The 26,008-nt window shown below is 33.3% G+C and overlaps 1 protein-coding gene across 2 annotated transcripts in view; it reads right to left on the minus strand.

The window, feature by feature from the left end:
- The window catches only part of XRN2 (5'-3' exoribonuclease 2), a 110,362-nt gene that overhangs the window by 63,786 nt on the left and 20,568 nt on the right, over positions 1 to 26,008 (minus strand). Inside the window, exons 2-8 of one of the 2 annotated variants that reach the window (XM_051975848.1) lie at positions 12,981 to 13,108; positions 8,906 to 9,017; positions 6,660 to 6,771; positions 5,170 to 5,228; positions 5,005 to 5,094; positions 492 to 564; positions 349 to 399 (exon numbers count right to left, since the gene is read on the minus strand). In XM_051975848.1, coding sequence (XP_051831808.1) covers positions 349 to 399; positions 492 to 564; positions 5,005 to 5,094; positions 5,170 to 5,228; positions 6,660 to 6,771; positions 8,906 to 9,017; positions 12,981 to 13,108 — 625 coding nt within the window. The remainder of the gene's footprint in view (positions 1 to 348; positions 400 to 491; positions 565 to 5,004; positions 5,095 to 5,169; positions 5,229 to 6,659; positions 6,772 to 8,905; positions 9,018 to 12,980; positions 13,109 to 26,008) is intronic. The other variant, XM_051975849.1, reaches the window with a different exon arrangement.

Here is a 26,008-nt window from a genome sequence, read left to right on the forward strand (position 1 = left end):
GCTAGGTTTGTACCTTTTCACACTTCTCTATGTATATATCAAAGTAAAAAGAACATACAAAATATTCTGTTTCAAGAAAGATTAATGTGTTTACTATTAATATTAAGTACATCTTTTAAAAATGTGATGTTAGTAGGCTGAAAGATAAATTGCCACTCTAGATTAAAACAAGATTTTCTAAATTTAAAAAAGAGAGAGATTGTAAAAGTTAAAATGTGTTTTGACAAGACATTTGAAGCTTACAAGAGTAACTACATAAAATTCACTACTTTAAAAAAAAAATCAAAAAACCATCAGCTTTCAAAGATTCGATTAGGAAAAGAAAAAAAAATCCAATAAGGAACTTACCATCAGCTCCACATAAACAATGATGAGTGTTTGGGTCATGGTTAGGTTGAGCTAGGGAGAATAAAATTTTTTTTACAGATTTATCAGTCTCAGTCAACATTTCAATAAAATGATCTTATATAGCATTTACAATTGGGTTTTACCTCTTTGTCTTCTAATATAATCCATGATTTTATGTTCTCCTTCACCAGGAGCACTAGCATCAGATAAAATAACCTGTAAAATAAAAATACATAATTAATCCATTCTCTTCTTTCCTTTAGAAACAGAATTAAACCTAAATTTCCATTTTAGTCCAAATTGATTACTTCTAAGATAATTCTACTCATTTAAGACCCTTTTTAGTAAAAGGTAACTACATTTTTTTTTTTTTTTTTTTAGAATTGATACCATCCTACTTTTTTTAAAGAAACAAAACCTATTATGTATGACCAAGTAGACAACAGCAAACAGTCTTGACTCAGAATTAAATCAATCTGTTCTCTTGGTCAAATTAATTTATATTAGGGGACTTAGAGACATTTCACATTACTCAAAATATCTTCTCAGCTTTACTACTGGTTCTTTGGTTTCATGGCATCCCTTCACCAGCTAATTGCCTTCTCACTCTAATCCTGAATCCTTCCTGATTGGTGAGTTCCTGCCTAGAACCACTTTGTCATGATGGGCTCCAGCCATTGATGTTCAACTCTCTTCTGACTCTACTCTTGATTTTTTTCCACCTTATCCCTGAGTGGGCATTCTATGTCCCTCTTGATTTTTAGCTTTTTTTATATATTCTGGTCCAGATGAATTATATCCTTTCATCCTGAAAGAATGGGATGCTAATTTGGAACTATGCTCAAAAAGTTATCAAACTGTGCATACCCTTTGATCCAGCAGTGTTACTTCTGGGCTTATACCCCAAAGAGATACTAAAGAAAGGAAAGGGACCTGTATGTGCCAAAATGTTTGTGGCAGCCCTGTTTGTAGTGGCTAGAAGCTGGAAAATGAAAGGATGTCTATCAATTGGAGAATGGTTGAGTAAATTGTGGTATATGAATGTTATGGAATATTATTGTTCTATAAGGAATGACCAGCAGGATGAATACAGAGAGGACTGGCAAGACTTACATGAACTGATGCTGAGTGAAATGAGCAGAACCAGGAGATCATTATATACCTCAACAACGATATTGTTTGAGGATGTATTCTGATGGAAGTGGATCTCTTCGATAAAGAGAGCCTTAATTGATCAAAGATGGACAGAAGCAGCTACACCCAGAGAAAGAACACTGGGAAATGAATATAAACTGCTTGCATTTTTGTTTTTCTTCCCGGGTTATTTATACCTTCTGAATTCAATATTCCCTGTGCAACAAGAAAACTGTTCGGTTCTACACACATATATTGTATCTAGGATATACTGCAACACATTCAACATGTAAAGAACTGCTTGCCATCTGGGGGAAGGGGTGGAGAGAGGGAGGGGAAAAATCGGAACAGAAGTGAATGCAAGGGATAATGCTGTAAAAAATTACCCTGGCATGCGTTCTATCAATAAAAAGTTATTAAAAAAAAAAAAAAAAAAAAAAAAAAAGAATGGGATGCTAGTGTTCATTCAACATTTGAAAGATCATGAGAAAAGATTCAGAAAAGATCACTCTCCCAATTTTCAAAAATTAGGAAAGAATCAGGCAATTTTGACTGGCTCCTAAGAAAACTCTAGAATGAATTATTAAAGAAATGAATGGAGAACATGTAGGGGAAAAAAAAGATGGGTATGCTGATTCAGATTCTTTTTCGATAGGACTACTAAACTAGTAGATGAAGGAAATTCTGTGTATTTTTGCAAAGCTTTTGAGAACTATTTCATATTTCATACTATTCTGGTGGAGAAAATTGAAAATATGAATTAGATTATGATCCAATTACATGGATATGGATCTTACTGGAGGGCTAGACTACAAGAGTAATATTACTAGGCTAATTTCAGAAAAGCCTGAAAAGACTTGATGAACTAATGCCAAGTGAATTGAGCAGAACTAAGAAAATTGTAAATAGTGTCAGCAATATTATGTAATAATATGTAATTATGATAGCCTTAGTCCTTTTCAGCAATATAGTAATCCAATACCATTTCAAAAAACTTGGGATGGAATGCCATGGAAATTGAATGAAGAGCAAAGCATACTATTTTCACCTTTCTTTGATTTTCTCTTTCATTCTCTTGTTTTTCCCCTTTGTTCTAATTTTTCTTTCACAACATGCCTAATATGGAAATGTGTTAAAAAAAAATTATTGTACATGTATAATTTATTTCAGAATGCTTGCAATTTTGGGGAGGGAGAAGTTAAGAGAGAGAAAAAAAATTGTAATTCAAAATCTTAGAAAAATGAATGCTGTAATTACATGTAATTAGAAAACAAAGTAGCATCGACCAAAAAAAAAAAAAAAAAAAGAGTAATTGCTTCTGGCTCAATGTCAAACTGGTGGTCTCTACTCCCACTCTACAGTAGGTAGGAAGATCTCAAAGATCTGTGCTCGGACTCATGTTTAACAAAATTATCAATGATTTGGAAAAAGGCATATTGACCAAATTTAAACATCATACACATTTGGGAGGAACAGCTAACACTGAATAACACTCATGACAAAAGACTTTAATAGACTTGCAGGGGTCCTCAAACTTTTTAAATAGGGGACCAGTTCATTGTCCCTCAGACTGTTGGAGGACCGGACTATGGTAAAAACAAAAACTTTGTTTTGTGGGTCTTTAAATAAAGAAATTTCATAGCCCTAAGTGAGGGGGATAAACATCCTCAACTGCTGCATCTGGCCCGTGGGCCATAGTTTGAGGACCCCTGGACTAGAGCATTGGGCTGAATTTGTCAAAATGAAATTCAACAAGGATGAATGCCAAGTCTTTTATTTGAATACATGAATCAGATTCACAAGTTTAGAAAGAAGGAAACATGGTAAGATGACTAGTTGGGCTGAAGATGATCTAGGGATTTTAGTGGACTACAAACAACATCAATCAGGAGTATGTTATAATGGCTCCAAAAAACCAATATAACCTTTGGCTGTGTTATGGGAAACACCCCTTCCAAGAATAGGAAGGTAATAATCTCACTGTACTCTCCTCTTATGAAACTTCATTTGGAGTTTTGTATTTATTTTGGGGTATGATAATTACAGAACAACCAAGATGGTTTAGTTCCCTGAGTCCATGTCTAAAAAAAATCAGTTGAAAAAGTTAGGGATGTTCAGCCTAAATATGAGAAGGTATTGGGGAAATGAAGGGCAGGAAAAAAAAAAAAAAAAAGCTGATATCTGTCTCAAGTATTTGAAATGCTCTCATGTGGAAGAAACACATTTTTTTGTTTGGCCCCAAAGGGCAGAACTCTTAAGTAATGGGTAGAAATTACAAAGAGGAAAAATCTATGCTTGACTTAAGGCAAAAAAATCTTCCTAACAATTGAAATTATACAGAAATGAAATGGATTGGCTTCAGAGTTTACCCTCCCTGAAAATCTGTAAGGAGAGAATAGAAAATTACTTGCCAATGCTACAGAGAAGATTCCTTTCATATATAGCTAGGGTAAGATGATTGCTAATGTCCATTTCTACTTTCAACTTTCAGACTTAGCAATCAAAAAATGAAAGTAACTGCCACAGCAACCCATTAAAACTATCTATTAAGCAAAAGAGGGGCTATAATTTGCAGTAGTACACAAGAAAGAGACTGTAGCATATTAGCTGAAATTAGGAAGACTGGAGTTCAATTTCTGCCTCGGCCACTAGCCACATGGCTAAAAGCAGTCATTTGCCCTTATCTGAGCCAGTTCTTCTATCTGTAAAATAGAAATGATACCTGTAGGATCTGAGATTTAAATGAGAGAATGGATGAAGAGTACCTTCAAAATATTTATAACTACTACATAAAACTTACTTATTATTATTAGTGGTAGAAAAAATATCCTTAACAATTAAATTACAGATTCTCAAAATAAATATAGTTAAAACATGGCTTCATTCCTAATGTATAATGTAACAGAAAATATAAGCATATACAATTATGAAGTCATAAATACAATTTTTTTATTAGATTGGTATCAAAAAGTCTACAAGTTATTGCATGTTAAGGCAATCAAAGTATAGCATCTGCTTATGTCAAAATCTAATCTCTATCTTATGGGCTTTTATTATGTCTATAATAATAAGCAACTCTATTATCCTCATATTTTATTTTACATTGCCCTTTAAGGTAATTGTTTTAAATAAATGGGATTATTTAATGACTTTAAGCAATGATGATAGGATGTTGAAATTTCTCAATTGTCATTCATTATAGAAATTCTGACCTTTCCCATAAAAAGCACTCTAACTTATCCATCCAAATACCCATTTATAGCAACTATACATTAACTTTATCTTTCTTCTGACATTGTTCAAATGTTGAGGTAGGATGGGGAGAGAGAATACACATGTACAAGCAAATACATCTTTCTCTGTTCAGTTCTAAAACACACACACACACACACACACATTCTCTCTCTCTCTTTCTCTCTCTCACACTCTCTCTCTCTCAGGTTCTCTGTTCAATCCCACCAAAGTACAATACAAATTATAATCACTCCAATCTTGATTCAAATACCAAAATATGAAACTTACTGTCAAATTTTTCCACCCTGGGTCATTATTTAAACGATCAGCAATGTAGTATCGAAGACATTTAGCAAGATTGTCCATGAACTCGGTTCCCTAAAAGAGACAGAAGAAAATGTTAACCTGTTATTTTAGAGTTAGCAATAACTAGAAAAGTGTAGGACTACTTACTGGTGTAATACAATTGCTGTCAAATCTTTCTTTGATCTCTTCTGGAGGAAGAAAGCCACCTAGGGAAGAGAAACGTTTTGTTCCCACATTAAAAAAATTGTTCTGAACAGTTGAATGATCAACAAATTATTAAAGAACAAAATGTACAACCCAAAGAAACAGATCCCCTTCATTTCAAGTCACAGTTCCCATTTAAAAAAAAAACTTCCACCAAAAATAAATTAATGGCTCTGACAGATTGTATTAAAATATGTAATACACAAAAAATTCAAAGATTTAATAACATCAATAACTTCATGTTGTGTAAAATTATACATTCTGCTTAAAGGGCATGTACCTACATGCTATAAACATTAAATTCAGATTAAATGCATACCACCAAGCAAATATAAAAAGATAAGTTTAATCATAAGTTGATAATTTTGTTTGGATACATCATTTCATTTCATTTTTTTTTTGAGACATTTAGAGTTAAGTGACTTGTCCAGATTCACATAGCTAGTGTCTGAGACAGCATTTAAACTTAAGATTCTCTTGACTTCAGGATCTATATGTTCTATTCACTGCGTCACCTAGATTCCTCAATATACCATTTCTTTTTGCCTTTTTCTATACTAGCAATCAGCTCTCATTTATTACAAATGCATAATTCATATTCTTTTTAAAAACAAATAATTGTGTAACACTAAGACAAAGATATCAATAAAATGACAAGATACTGTTAGATACATACAAAAAGGCTAAATGGAAAATATTATTCTAGCAAAAGCTGACATGCAATTTAATGTGAAGAAAATTGAAATGAGATACAAATTTTTTTTACAACTACTAACTGGTATAGATCTTTGCTGCATAGAAGGAACAACCCAAAACAAGAGGGCAGACTTATTTTAGAAATTTCTAAGTTGACTATTGTTACCATATTCATTTCCTCTAATCTATACACTCACTCTTCATTATCAACTCTTCCTTAAGGTTGTAGGGTCTGATATAATGAATTTTATATACCTCATCCTCTATTTAATGTATATGCACACACACAGATACGTATCTACAGGTCTTGAGACATATATGATAAATCATTTTGGCTGGTAGTCTGTACAAAAAAACAATCTGAAAAAAAGGGAGGAATTTAAAATAACCATTTACTACTGAGACAGAGTCTTCTTTACACAAAAAGAGACTAAGATTTGCCAAAGCTTCTCAACACATCAAAAGAAGATCAAAGTATGTCAACAAGTGTTCTGATCCTAACTTAGGTAAGTGAAAAATAAGGCAGAAATAATAAATGAAAGATTTTCAATAAGCTGAAAAGAGGAAACAATACAACTTATTCCTGAAGGCCAAGTATGACTTTGAGGTGTTTCAAGTTTACTCTTTAATGAATTTAAACTTAAGGAAAGAAAAAACTTTTTCTTGCTAAGAATTAGTAAAACCTCTTATAAGTAAACAACTAAAAGAAAAATGAAATTTAACCAAAAAAATTTAACCTTTTGACAGTATTTCTTCCCTGACTCGTTGCTTCTCTATAGTTGCTTCCATTCCTTCTTTTGATGCTCTAAACCTCCTGGAACGCTGCTGGTTCATTTTAGCACGTGGAGCCTGAAAATAAAAATTTTATTATTTTTCAATTGATAACTCACAGTGTATTATCAACTCACTAGTTATTATTAGTGAGTGAGTGTTAACACTCACAATTAGTACCCTTCTAAGTATTAAGTTGTAATAGAAATTCAAAGACAAAAACAACTATGTAAATACAACCTTCAAGGAACTTTACTCTGTCAGGAAAGTCAATACGTACATGTATAAGCATACAGAAAATACACAAAATTAATACCCTAATACTAAACAATTTTGTGTTTTAAGTAGGAAGATCTTATCAGCTAGAAAGATAAGGCAAGTCTGCATGCAGAATATGATAGATGCAAAGCTGAGTGGAAAGTGTATTACATACATGAAGTAAAAAGGAGAAAGAGGAGGTACATAGGGAACAGAAGGGCAATTTGGCTGGATCAAACAGTATATAAAGGGAAATTATTGCAATAAGCCTACAAAGGAAATTATACATGAGAGCCAGGTTGTGAAGGGTTTGCATTTGATTCTAATGTAGACCTGTGTTTTGTTTTTTGGGTTTTTTTTAAATCATGTTAGCAGTTCAGTGCTAACTGAACTTAAATTGAAGGAAAAAAGATTTCAGGCACAGAGATCAATAAGGTATCTAATGCAATAGTTTAGAGAAGAAGGAATGAGAATTTGAACTGGGGTGATGGGCGTTATCAGTAGAAAAGTAGAAACACTTGACAGGTATAATAGAGCAAAACATTACAAGATCTGGCAACTGACTGGGGGGAAGAGTACTCAGTAAAAATTGGATAGTCATAAAGAAGGAAAGAGAAGAAAAATATTTTAGTTTATAAACATCATAGATGATGTGGAGAGAAAAACATAAGACATATTCAATAAATCCAATATCTGACAGATTTTCTATAAATAACAGAACATACTGTTTAAAATTATAAATCACAAACTATACAGCTTCCCATAGAAACTTAAAAATTGGATTCGGGGAGGTAGATAATAGTTTTTGGACCCAAGCATGATTTTCTGCTATGTCACACTTTGTCTGAAGCAGCTAAATAAGATGCAATTAAATATGACCTGTGTTTAGGTCCTATCCAATGAAACCCAGGTCTGAACCAAAACAAAAAAAAACATAAAAGGTCTATAACCAGACTCAGTAATACTTTTTTTTAAAAGCATAAGATACAAGTACTATGAGAATTTTGCAGGGAAAAAGATAACAGAAATCATTTCTGGTTGTGGGATAATTTATTAGAGATTTCATTTTAGTTAGTTAGTTGGGAGAAGGAGATTCTAAGCAGAAAGAAAACTGTCTGAGATGATGATAGAAGGTACCTCTTCTAACCTCAAAAGAGAAAAAAAATCTGCTAAATCCTAATTTTTAATACTATCTATTAATAGGTATTGTCAATTGAATTTAAGAACAAAATATAATGATGTTTTCATTAATTAACCCAATAAAGGATTAGGTAGTGAGAAGAAAGGCACACCCTAGGAAGAACTCAAATCAATATGAAATGAACTATTAACAGAAGACAAAATATTTCCTGTTCTCCTTTTTTGCTTTACCCAATAAAATAATTATTTTTTATAATTATAAATTATTAGTAATAATAATTAGTTAAAATTTAAATAGATGATAAATAGATAATAGATAAAATCTTAACTATTTGAATTATAATATTTTTTTACTCCAGCCAACTATTTTTATTGAGTAAACATATCTTAGAGGGTATTTGTTAATTTTCACATCCAAACAATTTGTATTCTCAAAACTAAAATCACTCCTGAACAGCAGATCATAAACTACACTGAAGCCATAAAACAAAACTGAACAAGGAAGCTACCAATAGTTATATTGGCTTTATTCTTATTCATATGTATAATTTTTGGTATGCTTATTTACATCAATGTTTTCTAACTTTAGTTAGTTGGTATTATTATACAAAAGCACTAATTTATAATGGCCTTGATTTGTAAGTTTGCAAAAAAAAAAATCTTCATTTTAAACAAAAAATCAAGATTACCCCTTTCTCTAATTGATGCTTTATAGCTCTTAAACGATGTTAGATGAAGTTCAGTATTTAAGTATGCTTTTCACCTAAACATTAGTAACAGATCAGTGAATGAATGAAATTATTTTAATACTTACTACTCCATCTATTGCCATGTAGAGAAGCCGTCTTGGTCTTACTATATTGAAGAGTCTATCAATATATTCAAAAATTGCAACCATCATTTCATCTTCATTTTTCGGTGCAGGTCTATAATTTAAAGCAAAGGAAAAAATATTCATATCATGATCATGATAACATATAGAAATAATCTTACTATCTTATATAGACATCTTATAATTACAAAAGAGATCATCTATAGAACACCTTGCAAGAAGTATGCATAAGAAGGTAAAGTAAAAATAGTAAGAAAAGGAGACAAATTTTCATTATAAGTATCATTGATAACTTCATGACATCATGACATAAGATTCAAGACTGAAATTAGCTCTGGAAAATTATAACTTATCCAAAAAGAAGAAATTTCAAAAGGAGGGAGATTTATAGCAGTATAGTTTGAAATATGCTCATGCAAGGAAATCTAGGAATTAAAAGGAGTAAAGAGATAATAGCAGAGAACATTTATGTAAAAATGGAAAGACAAACAAAAGTGATATGGTTTTATCAGGTACCATAAAGGGCTATGAGGTCACATGAGCCTATCAAAGTTGACAAGAATAACAGTACATGAGTTCAGAAAACAATTCACAAATCTAGCACAAAACTATACTATAACAATGAGAGAAATGACTTTATTGAACATCTGTTTAAATTTACTCTTTGCCAAAAGCATAGTGGCTAATTATTTCTTGACTTGTCTTAGCAACAGTTCTATTACCTTCTCTCTCTACATTCTTGGTGATCTCAATAGCTTCCACTGGTTCAATGATCTCTATGCAAATAACTCAGATCTTTAACATCTCCAAACTTCAGTTCTCAATCACCAATTGCCTATAGGACATTTCCCACTAGATGCCCTGTAGGTAACTTAAAACTCCACCTGTCCAAAACAGAACTAATTGATTATCTTTCTCCCAAAACCACCCAACTTCCAAACTTCCCTATTTCTCCCAAAGTCAAGAAGAGTTCTACTTACCCAAGTTCAAATACCTCAGTTGTTCCTAACTCCTCACTCTCCCACACCAAGTTTTGTTGATTTTCCTTTCACATCCCTCCTATATATCCCAGTGTCTCTATTCATACTTAACATTTCAGTATCTCATCATTGTCTAGTTATAGTACCTTTAATATATTCTTAATTGGTATCCCAAGTAACCAGTAACCTAGTCTCTTCTAATTCCCATCCACCTTTCATGAAAAAGTCAAAGTAATATTTCTAATATACAGGTTTGGTTATGGATTCCCCTGATCAAAAAAACTCCTATGTTTAGTTATTGGTGTTAAAATAAAATACAAATTATATTGTTTGTTGCTGAAAATTTTTAATATCGTACACCAACGTAATCTTCCAGAATTTTGTTATGGTTCAGCTATTTCAGTCGTGTCCAAAGCTTCATACTCCATTTGAGGATTTCTTGGCAAAAATAATGGAGTGGTTTGCCATTTCCTACTCTAGATCTTTTATAGCTAAGGGATCTGAGGTAAAGTGACTTGCCCAGGGTGACATGGCAAGTATCTGGGACCAGATTTGAACTCAGGAAAAGAAGTCTTCTTGACTCCAGGTCCAGCACTTTATTTATTGTGCCACCTGCCCTAGATTTAATATATATTAATTTTCTTCAAACGTAGATAATCCAGCCAAATTCATCCTCTCATTGTCCATCACACAAAACATTTATTTCCCACATTCCTGACTTGGCACAGCATATCATTCATATCTGGAATAATACTCTCTTCACCTCAGTCTACGAGAATTCCAGTTCCCCTTAAAAGTTCAGTTCAAATGATACCTCTTTTAAAAGGACTTTTAAAATTTCCCTGAAATTACCATGTACACTTTGTACATTGTTTCGTATTTATTGATGTTTGTGGCATTTCCTGTAGAAAAAAAATCAATTCTTCAGGTTTTGTATCCTTAGCATCTATCACATGAAAGTGTTAAATAAATATTTACTGATAAATTATAAAAGGTCGAGAAACCAAAAGATAGACTGTCCCAGACATGGAGAAACTGATGACAAAATAGAAATGATAAGAACCTAAAGAGAACATGATCACTCCATTTTACAATCTGTGATAAAAAAGAAAACTCAACCTAAATTTTTAGCTAATTTCTAAAAGTTTAGAGAATAATTCTTTTATTTTTATTTTTTTTATTTTTTGGCTGAGGCAATTCGGTTAAGTGACTTGCCCAGGGTCATACAGCTAGGTGGTGTTAAGTGTCTGAGTTCAGATTTGAACTAAGGTCCTTCTGAATTCAGGGCTGGTGCTCTATCCACTGCACCCCCTAACTGCCCCCGAGAATAATTCTTAATGGAAAGTAATCTCAAAAGAAATAAATGAAATGCTGAAGACCCAAAGAGAAACAATACTAATGAAAAAGGAAAAGGATAAACTATCTAAAGAGGTGTCATGATTCACAAAGAATTAATAAATTAACTTAAATTTGTGCAAAATATGGAAATAAAAACAGGAAATGAAGAATGAATACAAAAAGGTGCCATGATGCTATAAAGTTGAGAATGAACATGCATGGGTGCATAAAAATAAAGTCAAATAGCAGTATATTTTAGCTACATTAAGTTAAAGATAATAAAAGGAGGATACTCAGGGAGGATAAAAGAATAATGACAAAAAAAAAAAAAGTCAACTATTCAACACTTGACTTGTATCTGTTTTTTGTGAGAGAATAATTTTTGGTTTGGAAAAACTAAAAATGGTTGAGAAATAACTGAAACCCAAAACAAGCAGAAGGACAATGAAAGTATCCTAACAGACCCTAATAAATTTAAATCACCAGGCCTAGACAAACCAGGTCTCAGTATACTAATAATACAACAAAATACTTCAGTAGATATGACATTACCAAGGCCTATCTTTCAAAGAAGGTTCTACTACAAACTAAAGGGAAATGAGATTTAACTTTGAAAATTCTGTAACATATTGCTCAAGGAATAGTTTGTCAATATGTATAAAAGAAAGCAATGATCAAAAACGCTGAAAGGGTTTCATAGAAACCAGGTGTCATTTATATTTTTTGACAAGTTTACTGGACTGGTAGACCAAGGAACTACTATATGTAGAGATTATCTCTGATGTAGTAATTCATTTTATAAATGTTTTCATAAAACTCATGTGGATAAGATGAAAGCAAGGCAATAATACAGCTATATGCACAAGAAACTTAGTGAATGACTGGATTCAAAAAGGAGCCATGAAATGGTTCACCATCAACTACTCTCTAATGATTGCACTCACCAGGAGCCAGTATTTGACCTTAAATTGATCATCATGCTTACAAATGAATATAGGGAAAATTGTCAAGCTTGTCAAGTTTGAAGATGACAAAAGACTAGAAGGAAAAGTCAAAATACTAGATAAAGCGAGAGTCCAAAAAATCTTAAAGAGACTAAAAAATAAGGCCCAATATAATAAGATAAGCATTTATTTGTGTTAAACTTCCAAGTCCTAACACTTGAATTTGAAAAATCAATTTTAAAATTTTAATAAGGAAGACATAGCTATAGAATTTGTTTTGTAAATGTCATGGAGGGCCAACTGTGAATCCAATGAATCCTAACTTGACAAGTCAAAAGAACATGCAAAAGACATGCTATATTAACATAAGCCTGCTGTCTAGGACTAAACAAGTAACAGTCTCTTTTTACTTTGTCCTAGGCCAAATCTGTTTGTAACATGTTGGTCAATTCAGGATGCTACATTTTATAAAGATTAAGCTGAAAGTATGTAGAGAACAAAAGATTTTGATGAAAGACTTCAAGATCTTCCCAAAGAGAGAACTCAGAACAACAAGTAGAAGTTACAAAGAAGATGATTTAGAGTTGTTCTAAGAAAAACTTTACTAATTAATATGATCTGTAAAGGGAATGGGCTACCTCAGTTGATGGCATGTTTCCCCTCAATGTAAATCTTTAAGCAAAGCCTGAGTAACTATTTGCTGCAATTCTATAGAAGAGACTTTTATTAAAATACAGATTGGCCTACATAGTTTCTGGGGTCCCCTTTCAACTCTGAAATTCCACCATTACTTACTTGTCTTCAGGATGTGTACAAGGATGGATGATTCCATTCATATCCAAATATAGATTATCAAACTCCACTTCATTTGGATTAGGTTTACTGGTATCAACTGGGATCTTGACGCCATTGCATTCTTTGGGCTATAAGAAAGTAATTTACAAGTTTTATTTACAACTCTAAAAAATTATTTAGATCCAAGGCTAAGTAGAAATTTATATTTTGTTTCTGGAAGTTACATGTTTGATGATAGGAAATAAAAACAACAGAGTAAGATTTTAATCTCTAGACAGTAATCACTATTTAACTAAGTTAGTCAAGAAAGCTAAATCTATTAAGTTTGTACCCTACCAAAAAGTTTTTGCGTGGTGTGTGTATGTGTGTCCTTTACAACTGAAAGAGGGAGGTTTTATATGCTATATAATTTTAAAGGTTGACTTAATTGAGGTAGTAAGGAAGACTAGCAAAAACAACATACAGTGATTTTCAACTAATCATTCAACAGGGATTAATAACCATCATCTATATGACAGGTACAAAGCAAGACACTGGGAGACAAAAATGTAAAATGACACAGCTTCTGCCATTAAGGCACTTACATTCTCTTATATGAGACAATACATATTTATGTAAATATATAAACACACACACACTCCACATGCATATATTTGGAAAGGAAGAAGGGTACTTGCAGAAGAAAAGAATCAACAACAACAAAAAAAAAGATTCATGAAGAAGATGCTATTTAAGTTGGGACTCAGAAGAGAAGGTGAGGAGGAGTGCACTCCAGGCATGAGAAGTGGCCAATTCAAAGGTACAGAGATTGGAAATGAGAGAGGGATGAAGGATGATCAGTTTGGTTAGACTAGAGTCTGGAAAGAGTAACAGTGTGAAGGGTTTTTTTTTTTTTTTAGGCAATGTAAAGTTAGGCTAAAGCTTATATCTAAGCCTAGGGACAAGGAGACATTGAAGTTTGCAGAGGAGAAGAATAATTGGCAGATATGTGTTTAAGTAAATCACTAAGCAGCTATGCATATGATAAAATGGGATAGATCTAGGGTGGTGGGAAGATTTGAGACAGAGACCAATTAGGAAGAGGAAGCAAAGTCTAGATGAGAGATGATTAGCCCCGAACTTTGATGACACCTGCAAATTGTATGAGTAAAACTACAAGTTGATAACTGACCAGATATAAGTCACTGAAGAAGTGAAGGTTACAATAAAACTGAAAAGTTGGGACACTAGAAAAAGTGATACCATCTTAATAGAAATAGAATTTTGGTAAAGAAGTAGAAGGCATGAATCCAGTTTTAGATATAATGAGATTGAGGTGTGTAAGAAACATCCAAGTCAAAATGTCAAACAGGCAATTGATGATATAATGCTAACATTCAAAAAAAAAAAAAAGAGACTAGGGCTGATTAGAAAGACCTAGACTGAAACTGGGAAGTGATGAGAAAAGGGAGAAAGTACAAGAGAAGAAAACAGACAGAAAAAGGAAAGTAATGGTCAAGAGAACCATTTTCTTGGTAGAAATTAGCATTTTCACTCCATGTAACATTTAATTTTTATTTTATTTTTTTCAATAACATGTAAACAAAAAATTTTTTTTAACATTCATTTCTTAAAAAATGTTAAGTTCCATATTCTCTCCATCCCTCTCTTCCCTCATTCCTCCTTTAAATGGCAATTTGATACAGAATACATATGTATATTCATGCAAAACATTTCCATATTTATCATGTTTCAAAAGAAAACAGACTGGGACAGCTAGTTGGTACAGTGAATAAAGCACCAGCCCTGAAATCAGGAGAACCTGAGTTCAAATCTAGCCTCAGACACTTAACACTTCCTAGCTGTATAATCTCTGGGCAAATCACTTAACTCCAACTGCCTTGGAGTGAAGGTGGGGAAACACAAACCAAAAATACCAAACCAAATAAAAATAAAAATAAAAAAATCCCTGAGAATAATAAAGTTTAAAAAGTATGCTTCAATATGCTCTGACTCTCCACACAGTTCTTTCTTTGGAGATAGATAGCATTTTTCAACACATAACTTCAGAACTGTCTTTGATCCCAGTTATTACTGAGAATAGCTAAGTAAATCATTAATCATTATATAATATTGCTATTACTGTGTACAATGTTCTCCAAGTTCTGCTCGTTTTACTTTGCATCAATTTATATAAATTATAGATTTTTCTGAAAGCATCCTGCTCATCATCTCTTATAACACAATAGTATTCCATCATAATCATTTGCAACTTATTCTGCCATTCTCCGATTGGTGGGCATTCTTTCAATTTACAATAACTTATTCGCCATAAAAAAGGTGCTAGAAACATTTTTTTGGTATGAACTTGAGCTCTTTTCCTTTGATCTCTTTGGGATACAAATCTACTAGTAGTATTGCTGGGCCAAAGGGTATATACTGTATTATGGCTCTTTGGGCATAGTTCAAATTGCTCTAAAGAATGGTTAAATCAATTCACAATTTGACCAACCATGCTTTCTGGTTTTATTGTTGTTCAGTTTTCAATCATGTCTGACACAACACCTCATGGGGTTTTCTTGGCCAAGATACTCGAGTAGCTTGGCATTTCCTTCTCCAGTTCATTTCACAGATGAGATAACTGAAGGAAATAAGGATTAAGTGACTTGTCCAAAATCATACAGCTTAGTATGTATGTGAGGTCAGATTTGAATTCCCAGAACTTTAACCACTGCACCAGCTACTTGCCCCAGGGCTATACCTACACTTTCTGCCAAGCTGCTTTCCAGTTTTCCTGGCAATTTTTGTCAAATAATGAATTCTTGTCTCAAAATCTTGAATATGTGAGTTTGTCAAACACTAGATTACTATGGTTATTTACTGCTGTGTATAGTGTACTTGATCTTTCTACTGATCCATTTCTTTACCAGTACCAGATTGTTTTGATAATCACCTCTTGGTAATACAAGTTGAGAGGTGGTACTGCTAAATCATCTTCACATTCCACCCCTCCCACCCCCCACCACTGGTGCCCTTGATATTCTTGACCTTTTGTTCTTTCAGAGGAATTGTTGGTATTTTTTCTAGCTCTATAAAATAGATGGCTTTTGGTAATTTGGTATGACCCTGAACATGTAAATTGAGACAGAATTGTCATGAACAATTAATATTAAATGACTGTGTGTGAAAAGTATTTTCCAATTATGTTCATATAGTTCCTGGGTTTGATTTGTCAAGTAGACTTATTTTATATTGCCTGCAGATATTTTAAAAGAAATTTCTCTATCTCTTGCTGCTAAACTTTGTTGGTAATACATAGAAATGCTGATTATTTATGTGGATGTATTTTATATCCTGCAACTTTGCTGCTGATATTGTTTCAACTAGTTATTAGTTGATTCTTTTGGATTCTCTAAGTATATGATCATATATGAAAAAATGATAGTTTGTTTCCTCATTACCTATTCTAATTCCTTCAATTTCTTATTTCTTATTGCTATAGCCCACTTTTCTAGAAAGATACTAGATAATACAGATATTAATGAGCATCTTTGTTTCACCTGAGATCTTACTGTAATGGCTTCCAGTTTATTCCTAATATGGATAATTCTTGCTGGTTTTAGATAATGCTTAATGGTTTTTTTTAATAAATGCTATTTGCTTTAAGGAATGCTTAATTTATCCTTATACTTTCTTGTGTTAATACTAATGAGTTGTATTTTGTCAAAAAACATTTTTTTGCATCTATTAAGATAATCATATGATTTCTGTTGGTCTTGTTATTAATATGGTCAATTATGCTGATAGTTTTCCTAATACTGAACTAGCCCTGCATTCCTGGTATAAAGTTCATCTGGTCACACTGTATGATCTCTGTGATATACTGCTGTAATCTCCTTGTTAGTATTTAATTTTTTTTTTTTTTTTGCATATTCACTACAGTTTTCTTTCCTTGTTTTTACTCTTCCTGGTTTAGGTATCAGCACTACTTTTGGTAGCTTTTTTCTTTGCTTATTTTTCCAAATAGTTTATATAGTATTGGAATTAATTGTTCTTTAAATATTTGTAGAATTTATTTATGAACCTATCTGATTCAGAGGATTTTTTTTGGGGGGGAGCTCATTTATGATATACAATTTTTTTGTAAAATAAGATACTTGCGTATCTTGTTATGTCCTATTCTGTTAATCTAGGCAATTCATATTTTTGTAAATAGTCATCCAATTAATTTAGACTATCAGATTTATTGGCATATAATTGAGCAAAATAGCTCTTAATAATTGCTTTAATTTCATTTTAACTGGTGGTAAATTCATTTTTTTGTTTTGATAATGGTAATTTTTCATAATCAAAGTAACCGATGACTTTTTTTTTAAATAAAACTGGCTCCTAGTTTAATTAGTTCCATGATTTTCTTACTTTCAATTTTATTATCTCTCCTTTGAATTTCAGAATTTTCAATTGGGTATTTTTAATATGTACTTTTTCTAGGGTTTTCAGTTGTATGTCAAATTCTTTTATCTGTTCTTTCTCTATTTTATCAATACTAACATAGAAATATAATTTTTCCTTAAATACTATATTAGTTATATCCCAATAAATTTTGATATGTTGCCACTTTCTTTAATGAAACTGATTACTCCTATGATTTGTTTTGACCCACGTATTCTTTAGAATTAGATTGTTTAGTTCGCAGTTAATGTCTAATCTGTTTCTAATGTCCCTTTACTGAATAATTTCTGTTGCATTATGGTCTGAAAAGGATACATCTAATATTTCTGCTTTTCTGCATTTGATTGAGACCCTTATACCCTAATACTGGTCAATTTCTGCAAAGAAAAAGTATACTTCTACTTTTATCCAGTTGTCTCCAAAGATTTAACATATCTTACTCTTCTAAAATTGTATTCACCTTCTTAACTTCTTTCTCATTTATTTCATAGTTAGATTTATCTGGTTCTGAGAGAAGAATGTTAAAGACTCCCACTAGTATAAATTTAATTGTCTATTTTCTTCTGTAACTTATGTAACTTTTCTTTTAAGAATTTAGATGCCTTATCCTTTAATCCAGCAGTATCTCTGCTGGGCCTGTATCCCAAAGAGATCATAAAAAAGGAAAAAGGATCCACATGTACAAAAATATTTGTAATAGCCCTTTTTGTAGCTGTTAAATGTTTGCTTTCTCTTTCGCCTTTTTTCCCCTTTTTTCCCCTTTTGTTTTGATTTTTCTTGTGCAGCATGATAAATTTAGAAATATGTTTAGAAGACCATGTTTAATCTATATTAGATTACTTGCTGTTTTGGGGGAAGGAAGAAAGGCAGAGGGAGGGAGAAAAATATGAGTCACAAGTTTTGCAAGGGTGAATGTTGAATTTGCGCTTTACCAATCAGACTCCCAAAAAACTACTTTGATGAACTAGAAAAAATAACAACAACGTTCATATAGAAAAACAAAAGGTCAAGAATTTCAAGGGAATTAATGGGAAAAAAAATCAAATAAAGGTGGCCTAGCTGTACCAGATCTAAAATTATATTATAAAGTAGCAGTTACTAAAATCATCTGGTATTGGCTAAGAAATAAGACTAGTTGATCAATGGAATAGGTTAGGTTCAAAGGACAAAACAACCAATAACTTTAATAATATAGTGTTTGACAAATCCAAAGACCCCAGTTTCTGGGATAAGAATGTACTATTTGACAAAAATTGCTGGGAAAATTGGAAATTAGTATGGCAGAAACAAGGCATTGACCCACACTTAACACCGTACACCAAGATAAGGTCAAAATGGATTCATGACCTAGGTATAAAGAATGAGATTATAAATAAATTGGAAGAGCACAGGATAGTTTACCTCTCAGACCTGTGGAAGAGGGAGGAATTTATGACCAAAGAAGAACTAGAGATCACTACTGACCACAAAATAAAAAATTTTGATTATATCAAATTGAAAAGTTTTTGTACAAACAAAACTAATGCAGACAAGATTAGAAGGGAAACAATAAACTGGGAAAACATTTTTACAATCAAAGGTTCTGATAAAGGCCTCATTTCCAAAATATATAGAGAATTGACTCTAATTGATAAGAAATCAAACCATTCTCCAACTGATAAATGGTCAAAGGAGATGAACAGACAATTCTCAGACGAAGAAATTGAAACTATTTATAGACATATGAAAACATGCTCCAAATCATTATTAATCAGAGAAATGCAAATTAAGACAACTCTGAGATACCACTACACACCTGTCAGATTGGCTAGAGTGACAGAGAAAGATAATGTGGAATGTTGGAGGGGATGTGGGAAAACAGGGACACTGATACATTGTTGGTGGAAATTGAACACATCCAGCCATTCTGGAGAGCAATGTGGAACTATGCTCAAAAAGTTAGCAAACTGTGCATGCCCTTTGATCCAGCAGTGTCTCTACTGGGCTTATACCCCAAAGAGATACTAAAGAAGGGAAAGGGACCTGTATGTGCCAAAATGTTTGTGGCAGCCCTGTTTGTAGTGGCTAGAAGCTGGAAAATGAATGGATGCCCATCAATTGGAGAATGGTTGAGTAAATTGTGGTACATGAATGTTATGGAATATTATTGTTCTGTAAGAAATGACCAGCAAGATGAATACAGAGAGGATTGGCAAGATTTACATGAACTGATGCTAAGTGAAATGAGCAGAACCAGGAGATCATTATATACCTCAACAATGATACTGTTTAAGGATACTGTACTGATGGAAGTGGATCTCTTCGATAAAGAGAGCTAATTCCGTTTCAATTGATCAAAGATGGGCAGAAGCAGCTACACCCAAAGAAAGAACACTGGGAGATGAATATAAACTGCTTGCATTTTTGTTTTTCTTCCCGGATTATTTATACCTTGTGAATTCAATTCTCCCTGTTCAACAAGAAAACTGTTCGGTTCTACACACATATATTGTATCCAGGATATACTGTAACCTATTCAACATGTAAAAGACTGCTTACCATCTGGGGGAGGGGGTGGAGGGAGGGAGGGAGGGGAAAAATCGGAACAGAAGTGAATGCAAGGGATAATGCTGTAAAAAATTACCCTGGCATGAGTTTTATCAATAAAATGTTATTAAAAATAAAAAATAGAATTGAACAAATGGAAAACAAAAACAAAAAAAGGGTGAATGTTGAAAACTATCTACATGAATTTTGCAAAATAAAAAGATGTGTGTGTGTGTGTCTATTTTTTAAAGAATTTAGATGCCTCTTTGTAGAATTGTGAAATGATCAAACTATTTTGGAGAGCAATTTGGAACTATGCCCAAAGGGCTATGAAAAAGTGTGCCATCAGTGTTTCTATTGGGTCTGTATCCCAGAGATCATAAAAGAGGACCCACATGTACAAAAATGTAGCAGTTCCTTTTATAGTGCAAAGAAACTGGAAAATGAGTGGATGCCCATTAGCTGGAGAATGGCTGGATAAGTTATGGTATGTAAATATTATGGAATATTATTGCTCTGTAAGAAACAATCAGCAGGATGATTTCAGGAAGGCCTAGAGAGACTTATGTGAACTGATGCCGAGTGAAGTAAACAGAACTAAGTGAACACCGTTGTTAATAGTAACAACAAAATGATGGGATAAACTGTGATGGACTTGGCTCTTTTCAAACAACGAGATGCTTTTCAATAAGGCAATTCCAATAGACATAAAAGAAAGTGCCATATGAATATAGAGAGAACTATGGAGACTAAATATGGATGTAGAGTATTTTCAACATCCCCCCCCCCTTTTGATCTGATTTTTCTTGCACAGTATGACAAATGTGGAAATATGTTTAGAAGAATTAAACATATTTAACCTATATCAGATTGCTTGCTGGCTTGGGGAAGTTGAGAGAGGGAGAAAATGTAACACAAGGTTTTGCAAAGGTGAATGTTGAAATCTATCTTTGCATGTATTTGAAAAAATAAAAATACTATAATAAAATTAAATTTAAAAAATTTAGATTTCATGCTATTTGGTACTTATGTTTAATATTGATATTATTTCATCATTGCTGGTATCTTTTTAGCAAAATGTAATTTGCTTGTTTATTCCTTTCAGTTAGGTGTATTTTTTTGCTTTTGCTGTGTCTGAGTTCATGATTGTTATCCCTATTTTCTTTCTTTCAGCTGAATTCTGTTCTAGTCCCTTATTCTTATTTTACACACACACACACACACACACACACACACATGCACACACACCTAAGTGACACACTGGATAGAACATTGAGCCTGGAATCCAGAAGATTTATCTTTTTTGAGTTCATCCAGCTCAGATACTTACTAGCAGTGTGATTCCGTGCAAATCACTTACACCTGTTGGCTTCAATTCCTCAATTGTAAAATGAGCTGGAGAAGGAAATGGCAAACTACTCCAGTATCTTTGCCAAGAAAATTCTCAAAAATGGAATCACTAAGAGTCAGACATGACTGAAACAGCTGACCCACACCAACATTAAGTATATCTATTTCAAATGTTTTGTGTAAACAACCTATCATTGGATTCTGGGTTTTAATCCATTCTACTATCTGCTTTCATTTTATGGGTTAATTCATCCCATTCAGAGTTATTAATTGTATTATTTCCCTCTTTCTGGTCCCTCAAGGCTGTTTTGTTCTAACCAGTACCTCTTTTAAACCACCCTCCCTTCAGTCAAGCCCCTCTCCTTCTTCCTCCTATTTCCCCTCCTACTTCCCTGTAGGTAAGATAGATTTCTATACTCAAGTAATTGTATGTTATCCCCTCTTTGAGCCAATTTTGATGAGAATTAAGATTCAAACACTGATCATCACTCCTCTCCCCCATCTTCTCCTTCATTGTAACAGGTCTTCCCTTCATGCTTCTTTTATGTGAGATAACTTTCCCCATTCTTCCTCTTCCCTTTTCTCCCAGTGCATTCCTCTTTCTCCCCAATTTTATTTTTTAAAACTATCTTATCATATTTAACATATCTATGCCCTCTCTATGAACATTCCTTCTATCTGTTCTAATAATGGAAAGTTATTAAGAGTTACAAGTATCAGTATGGCAGAACCTAGGCATCGACCCACACTTAACACCGCACACCAAGATAAGGTCAAAATGGGTTCATGACCTAAACATAAAGAATGAGATTATAAATAAATTAGAGGAACACAGGATAGTTTACCTCTCAGACCTGTGGAAGAGGAAGGAATTTATGACCAAAGAAGAACTAGAGATCATTACTGATCACAAAATAGAAAATTTTGATTATATCAAACTGAAAAGTTTTTGTACAAACAAAACTAATGCAGACAAGATTAGAAGGGAAGCAATAAACTGGGAAAATATTTTTACAGTCAAGGGTTCTGATAAAGGTCTCATTTCCAAAATATATAGAGAATTGATTCTAATTTATAAGAAATCAAGCCATTCTCCAATTGATAAATGGTCAAAGGATATGAACAGACAATTCTCAAATGAAGAAATTAAAACTATTTCTAACCATATGAAAAGATGCTCCAAGTCATTATTAAGCAGAGAAATGCAAATTAAGACAATTCTGAGATACCACTACACACCTGTTAGATTGGTCAGAATGACAGGGAAAGATAATGAGGAATGTTGGAGAGGATGTGGGAAAACAGAGAAACTAATACATTGTTGGTGGAATTGTAAATGCATCCAACCATTCTGGAGAGTAATTTGGAACTGTGCCCAAAAAGTTATCAAACTGTGCATACCCTTTGATCCAGCAGTGTTACTACTGGGCTTATATCCCAAAGAGATCATAAAGAAGGGAAAGGGATCTGTATGTGCAAGAATGTTTGTGGCAGCCCTCTTTGCAGTGGCCAGAAACTGGAAACTGAGTAGATGCCATCAATTGGAGAATGGCTGAATAAATTGTAGTATATGAATATTATGGACTATTACTGTTCGGTAAGAAATGACCAACAGGATGATTTCAGAAAGGCCTGGAGAGACTTACACGAACTGATGCTGAGTGAAACGAGCAGGGCCAGGAGATCATTATATACTTCAACAACAATACTATATGATGATCAATTCTGATGGACCTGGCCATCTTCAACAATGAGATGAATCAAATCAGTTCCAATGGGGCAGTAATGAATTGAACCAGCTCCGCCCAGCAAAAGAACTCTGGGAGATGACTAAGAACCATTACATTGAATTCCCAATCCCGATAGTTTTGCCTGCCTGCATTTTGGATTTCCTTCACAGGCTAATTGTACAATATTTCAGAGTCCGATTCTTTTTGTACAGCAAAGTAACGATTTGGTCATGTATACTTATTGTGCATCTAATTTATACTTTAATATATTTAACATTTACTGGTCATCCTGCCATTCAGGGGAGGGGGTAGGGGAAAGGAGGGGAAAAATTGGAACAAAAGTTTGGCAATTAATTGTCAATGCTGTAAAATTACCCATACATATAACTTGTAAATAAAAAGCTATTTAAAAAAAAAAAAGTTAAAAGTATCACTTTCTCATATAGGAAGGTAAACAGTTTAACTTTTCTGAATTCTTTATTTCTTTTTCATGTTTACTTTTTATGTTTTCTTCAGTTTTGTATTTGAAAGTCCAATTTTCTATATAGCTTATCTTTTCATCAACAATGCTTGAAAGTCCACTATTTCACTGAATGTCTATTTTTCCTCCTGAAGAATTAAACTCAGTTTTGCTTAGTAGGTGAGATTCTTGGTTGTAATCCTAGCTCCTTTGTCCTCTAGAGTATCATATTATGAGCCCTTCAATCCTTTAATGTGGAAGCTGTTAAAATTTGTGTGATCCTTGACTATGACTTCCTGATATTTGAACATGTCTTGAATATTTTATCCTTCACCTGGAAATTCTGTAATTGGGTTATAATATTCCTAGGAATTTTTATTTTGGGATCTTTTTCAGAAGGTGACTGGTGTATCTTTTCAATTTCTATTTTGCCCTTAGAATATCAAGGCAGTTTTCCTTGATAATTTCTTGAAAGATGATGTCTAGGCTCTTTTTATGATCATGGCTTTGGAACAGTCCAAAAATTCTTAAATTATCTCTCCTCTATTTTCCATTGAGATAGTTCATATTTTCTTACATTTTTTCATTTTTTAAAAAATTGTTTCTTGGTATCTTGTGGAACCATTAGCTTCTTGCCCAGTTCAATTTTTAGGAAACTCTTTCCTTCAATGAGCTTTTTTATTTCTTTTTTGATCTGGCCAATTTTGTTTTTTTGAGGTGTTACTTCTTCTAGGGTTTTTTGCACCTCCTTTATCAAGTTGTTGACTTTCTTTTCATAACTCCCCTATATCCTTCATTTCTTGGCCCAATTTTTCCTCCACCTTTCTTATTTGATTTTTAAAATCCTTTTTTGAGATCTTCCAGTTATTTTTAATGGGCCTATGGCCAATTTTCTTTGAAGCTTTTCATGTAGCCATTTTTATTTTGTGAGAGTTTATGTCATGATCTTTCTGTCATCACAGTAACTTTCTATGGTCAAGTTCTTTTTCTGTTTGGCCTTTTTTTTCCTAGCCTATTTTTTGACTTTTAACTTCATGTTAAAAGTTGGACTCTACTCCTGGTGGAAGCAGTGGAGGGAGCAATGTTTCAAGCTTCAAAGCTTGATGCTATTTTCAGAATTGGGTCAAAGAAGGAGATTACAATCTTGGGATCACAATCTTCAATCATTCCTCCCAATTTATTCCTTCTGATCTTGGAACTATGATCTCCTGCAGCCACAACATCAATTGCTCTCCTCTGACTCAATATTGGAATCAGGGTTCCTAGTCCCCCATGGCTATAAGTACTATCACTTCTTTTGACCTTAGGTGTAGAGGGCTGAAACTATTGGGATGCACTAAGGTTGGGACTGCTGAGCACTTGAGGCTTGGAAAATGGTCCTTTCCACTCTCCGTGCTAACTCAATGATTGGTATACAGAGGATTGTAGGAGAGACTAGGGAGTGGAGTAAGACTAGCCAGACACACTCTCGGTGGTAGATGAGGGAGAAGGCATTCGGGGAGAATCTGCTTCCATCCTGTTCAATCCTGCGTCTAAGACCAAGAATAAAGATGGACTTTTGCTTAACTTGATTCCGGCTGATTCTGGGGTGTCCTGGGTGCTAGTGTGGTCGTTACACTTAGGACTATAACCTAGAGCTGTATATGGACATAACAACAGAATCCTGAACCAGTGCCAGTAAAATATGTGCTGAAATTTCCTTCTCTCCTCCTAGTCCCTACATTATCCATGAGTTGAGAACTCCAGAAGCTCCTGCTGGCACCAATGCAGCCACCTCTAAAATTCACTGCTGGCTTGCTGAAGCATAGCCTACATATCTGTCCTGTGCTATAGGCCCACCTGACCACCACCCTGTGAGACAGATCTTTACTGTCAACCACCTCAGTTGCCATGGGCTGGAAAATTGTCTCAACCAAACTTTTGTTGATTCTGCAGACTATAAAATTCAATTTGTGGCATTATTTTAAAATTGGAGGAATTTGGGGAAAGTTAGAATGCTTCTCTTCTATGTCATCTTGGTTCTATCTCTTCAGCAACATGTCGATTACTACAGAAAGATCAAGAAGGATAAAGACTTAGACCAATGGATTTGAAAATTAAGAGATTTTTGGTGACTTTAGGGAAATCAACTTCAGTTAAACAATGGCATTGTTTAATATTAATAACATTACTTAAGCAACTGAATCAGTGAGTTGAAATAGTTTCTCCCCAATATTTGCCTAAGTGATGGCTAAGAGTTGTAGGATAATAGCTTGAAAGAAAGTTTTAGTGAAGGGGAACAGTAATTTAGGATGGGTTAGACTTAGGCATATTGGATATGGAATGGAAAGAACCAGTAGATAAAGACTCAAGAACCAAAACTGGGAGGGATGACTGAAGATTGTGATCTGCTTGAGACTATATGAAGGAATGAATTTAAGGGCACATGTTGAAGTGAGCTATCATTATCAGAGACTAAATTTAAATATACATATATATATACACATACATATGTGTATATAAGCACACGCACATATATATAAATATGAGAT

Source organism: Antechinus flavipes, chromosome 2 (genome assembly GCF_016432865.1).
Source record: "Antechinus flavipes isolate AdamAnt ecotype Samford, QLD, Australia chromosome 2, AdamAnt_v2, whole genome shotgun sequence".
Classification (NCBI taxonomy): domain Eukaryota; kingdom Metazoa; phylum Chordata; class Mammalia; order Dasyuromorphia; family Dasyuridae; genus Antechinus; species Antechinus flavipes.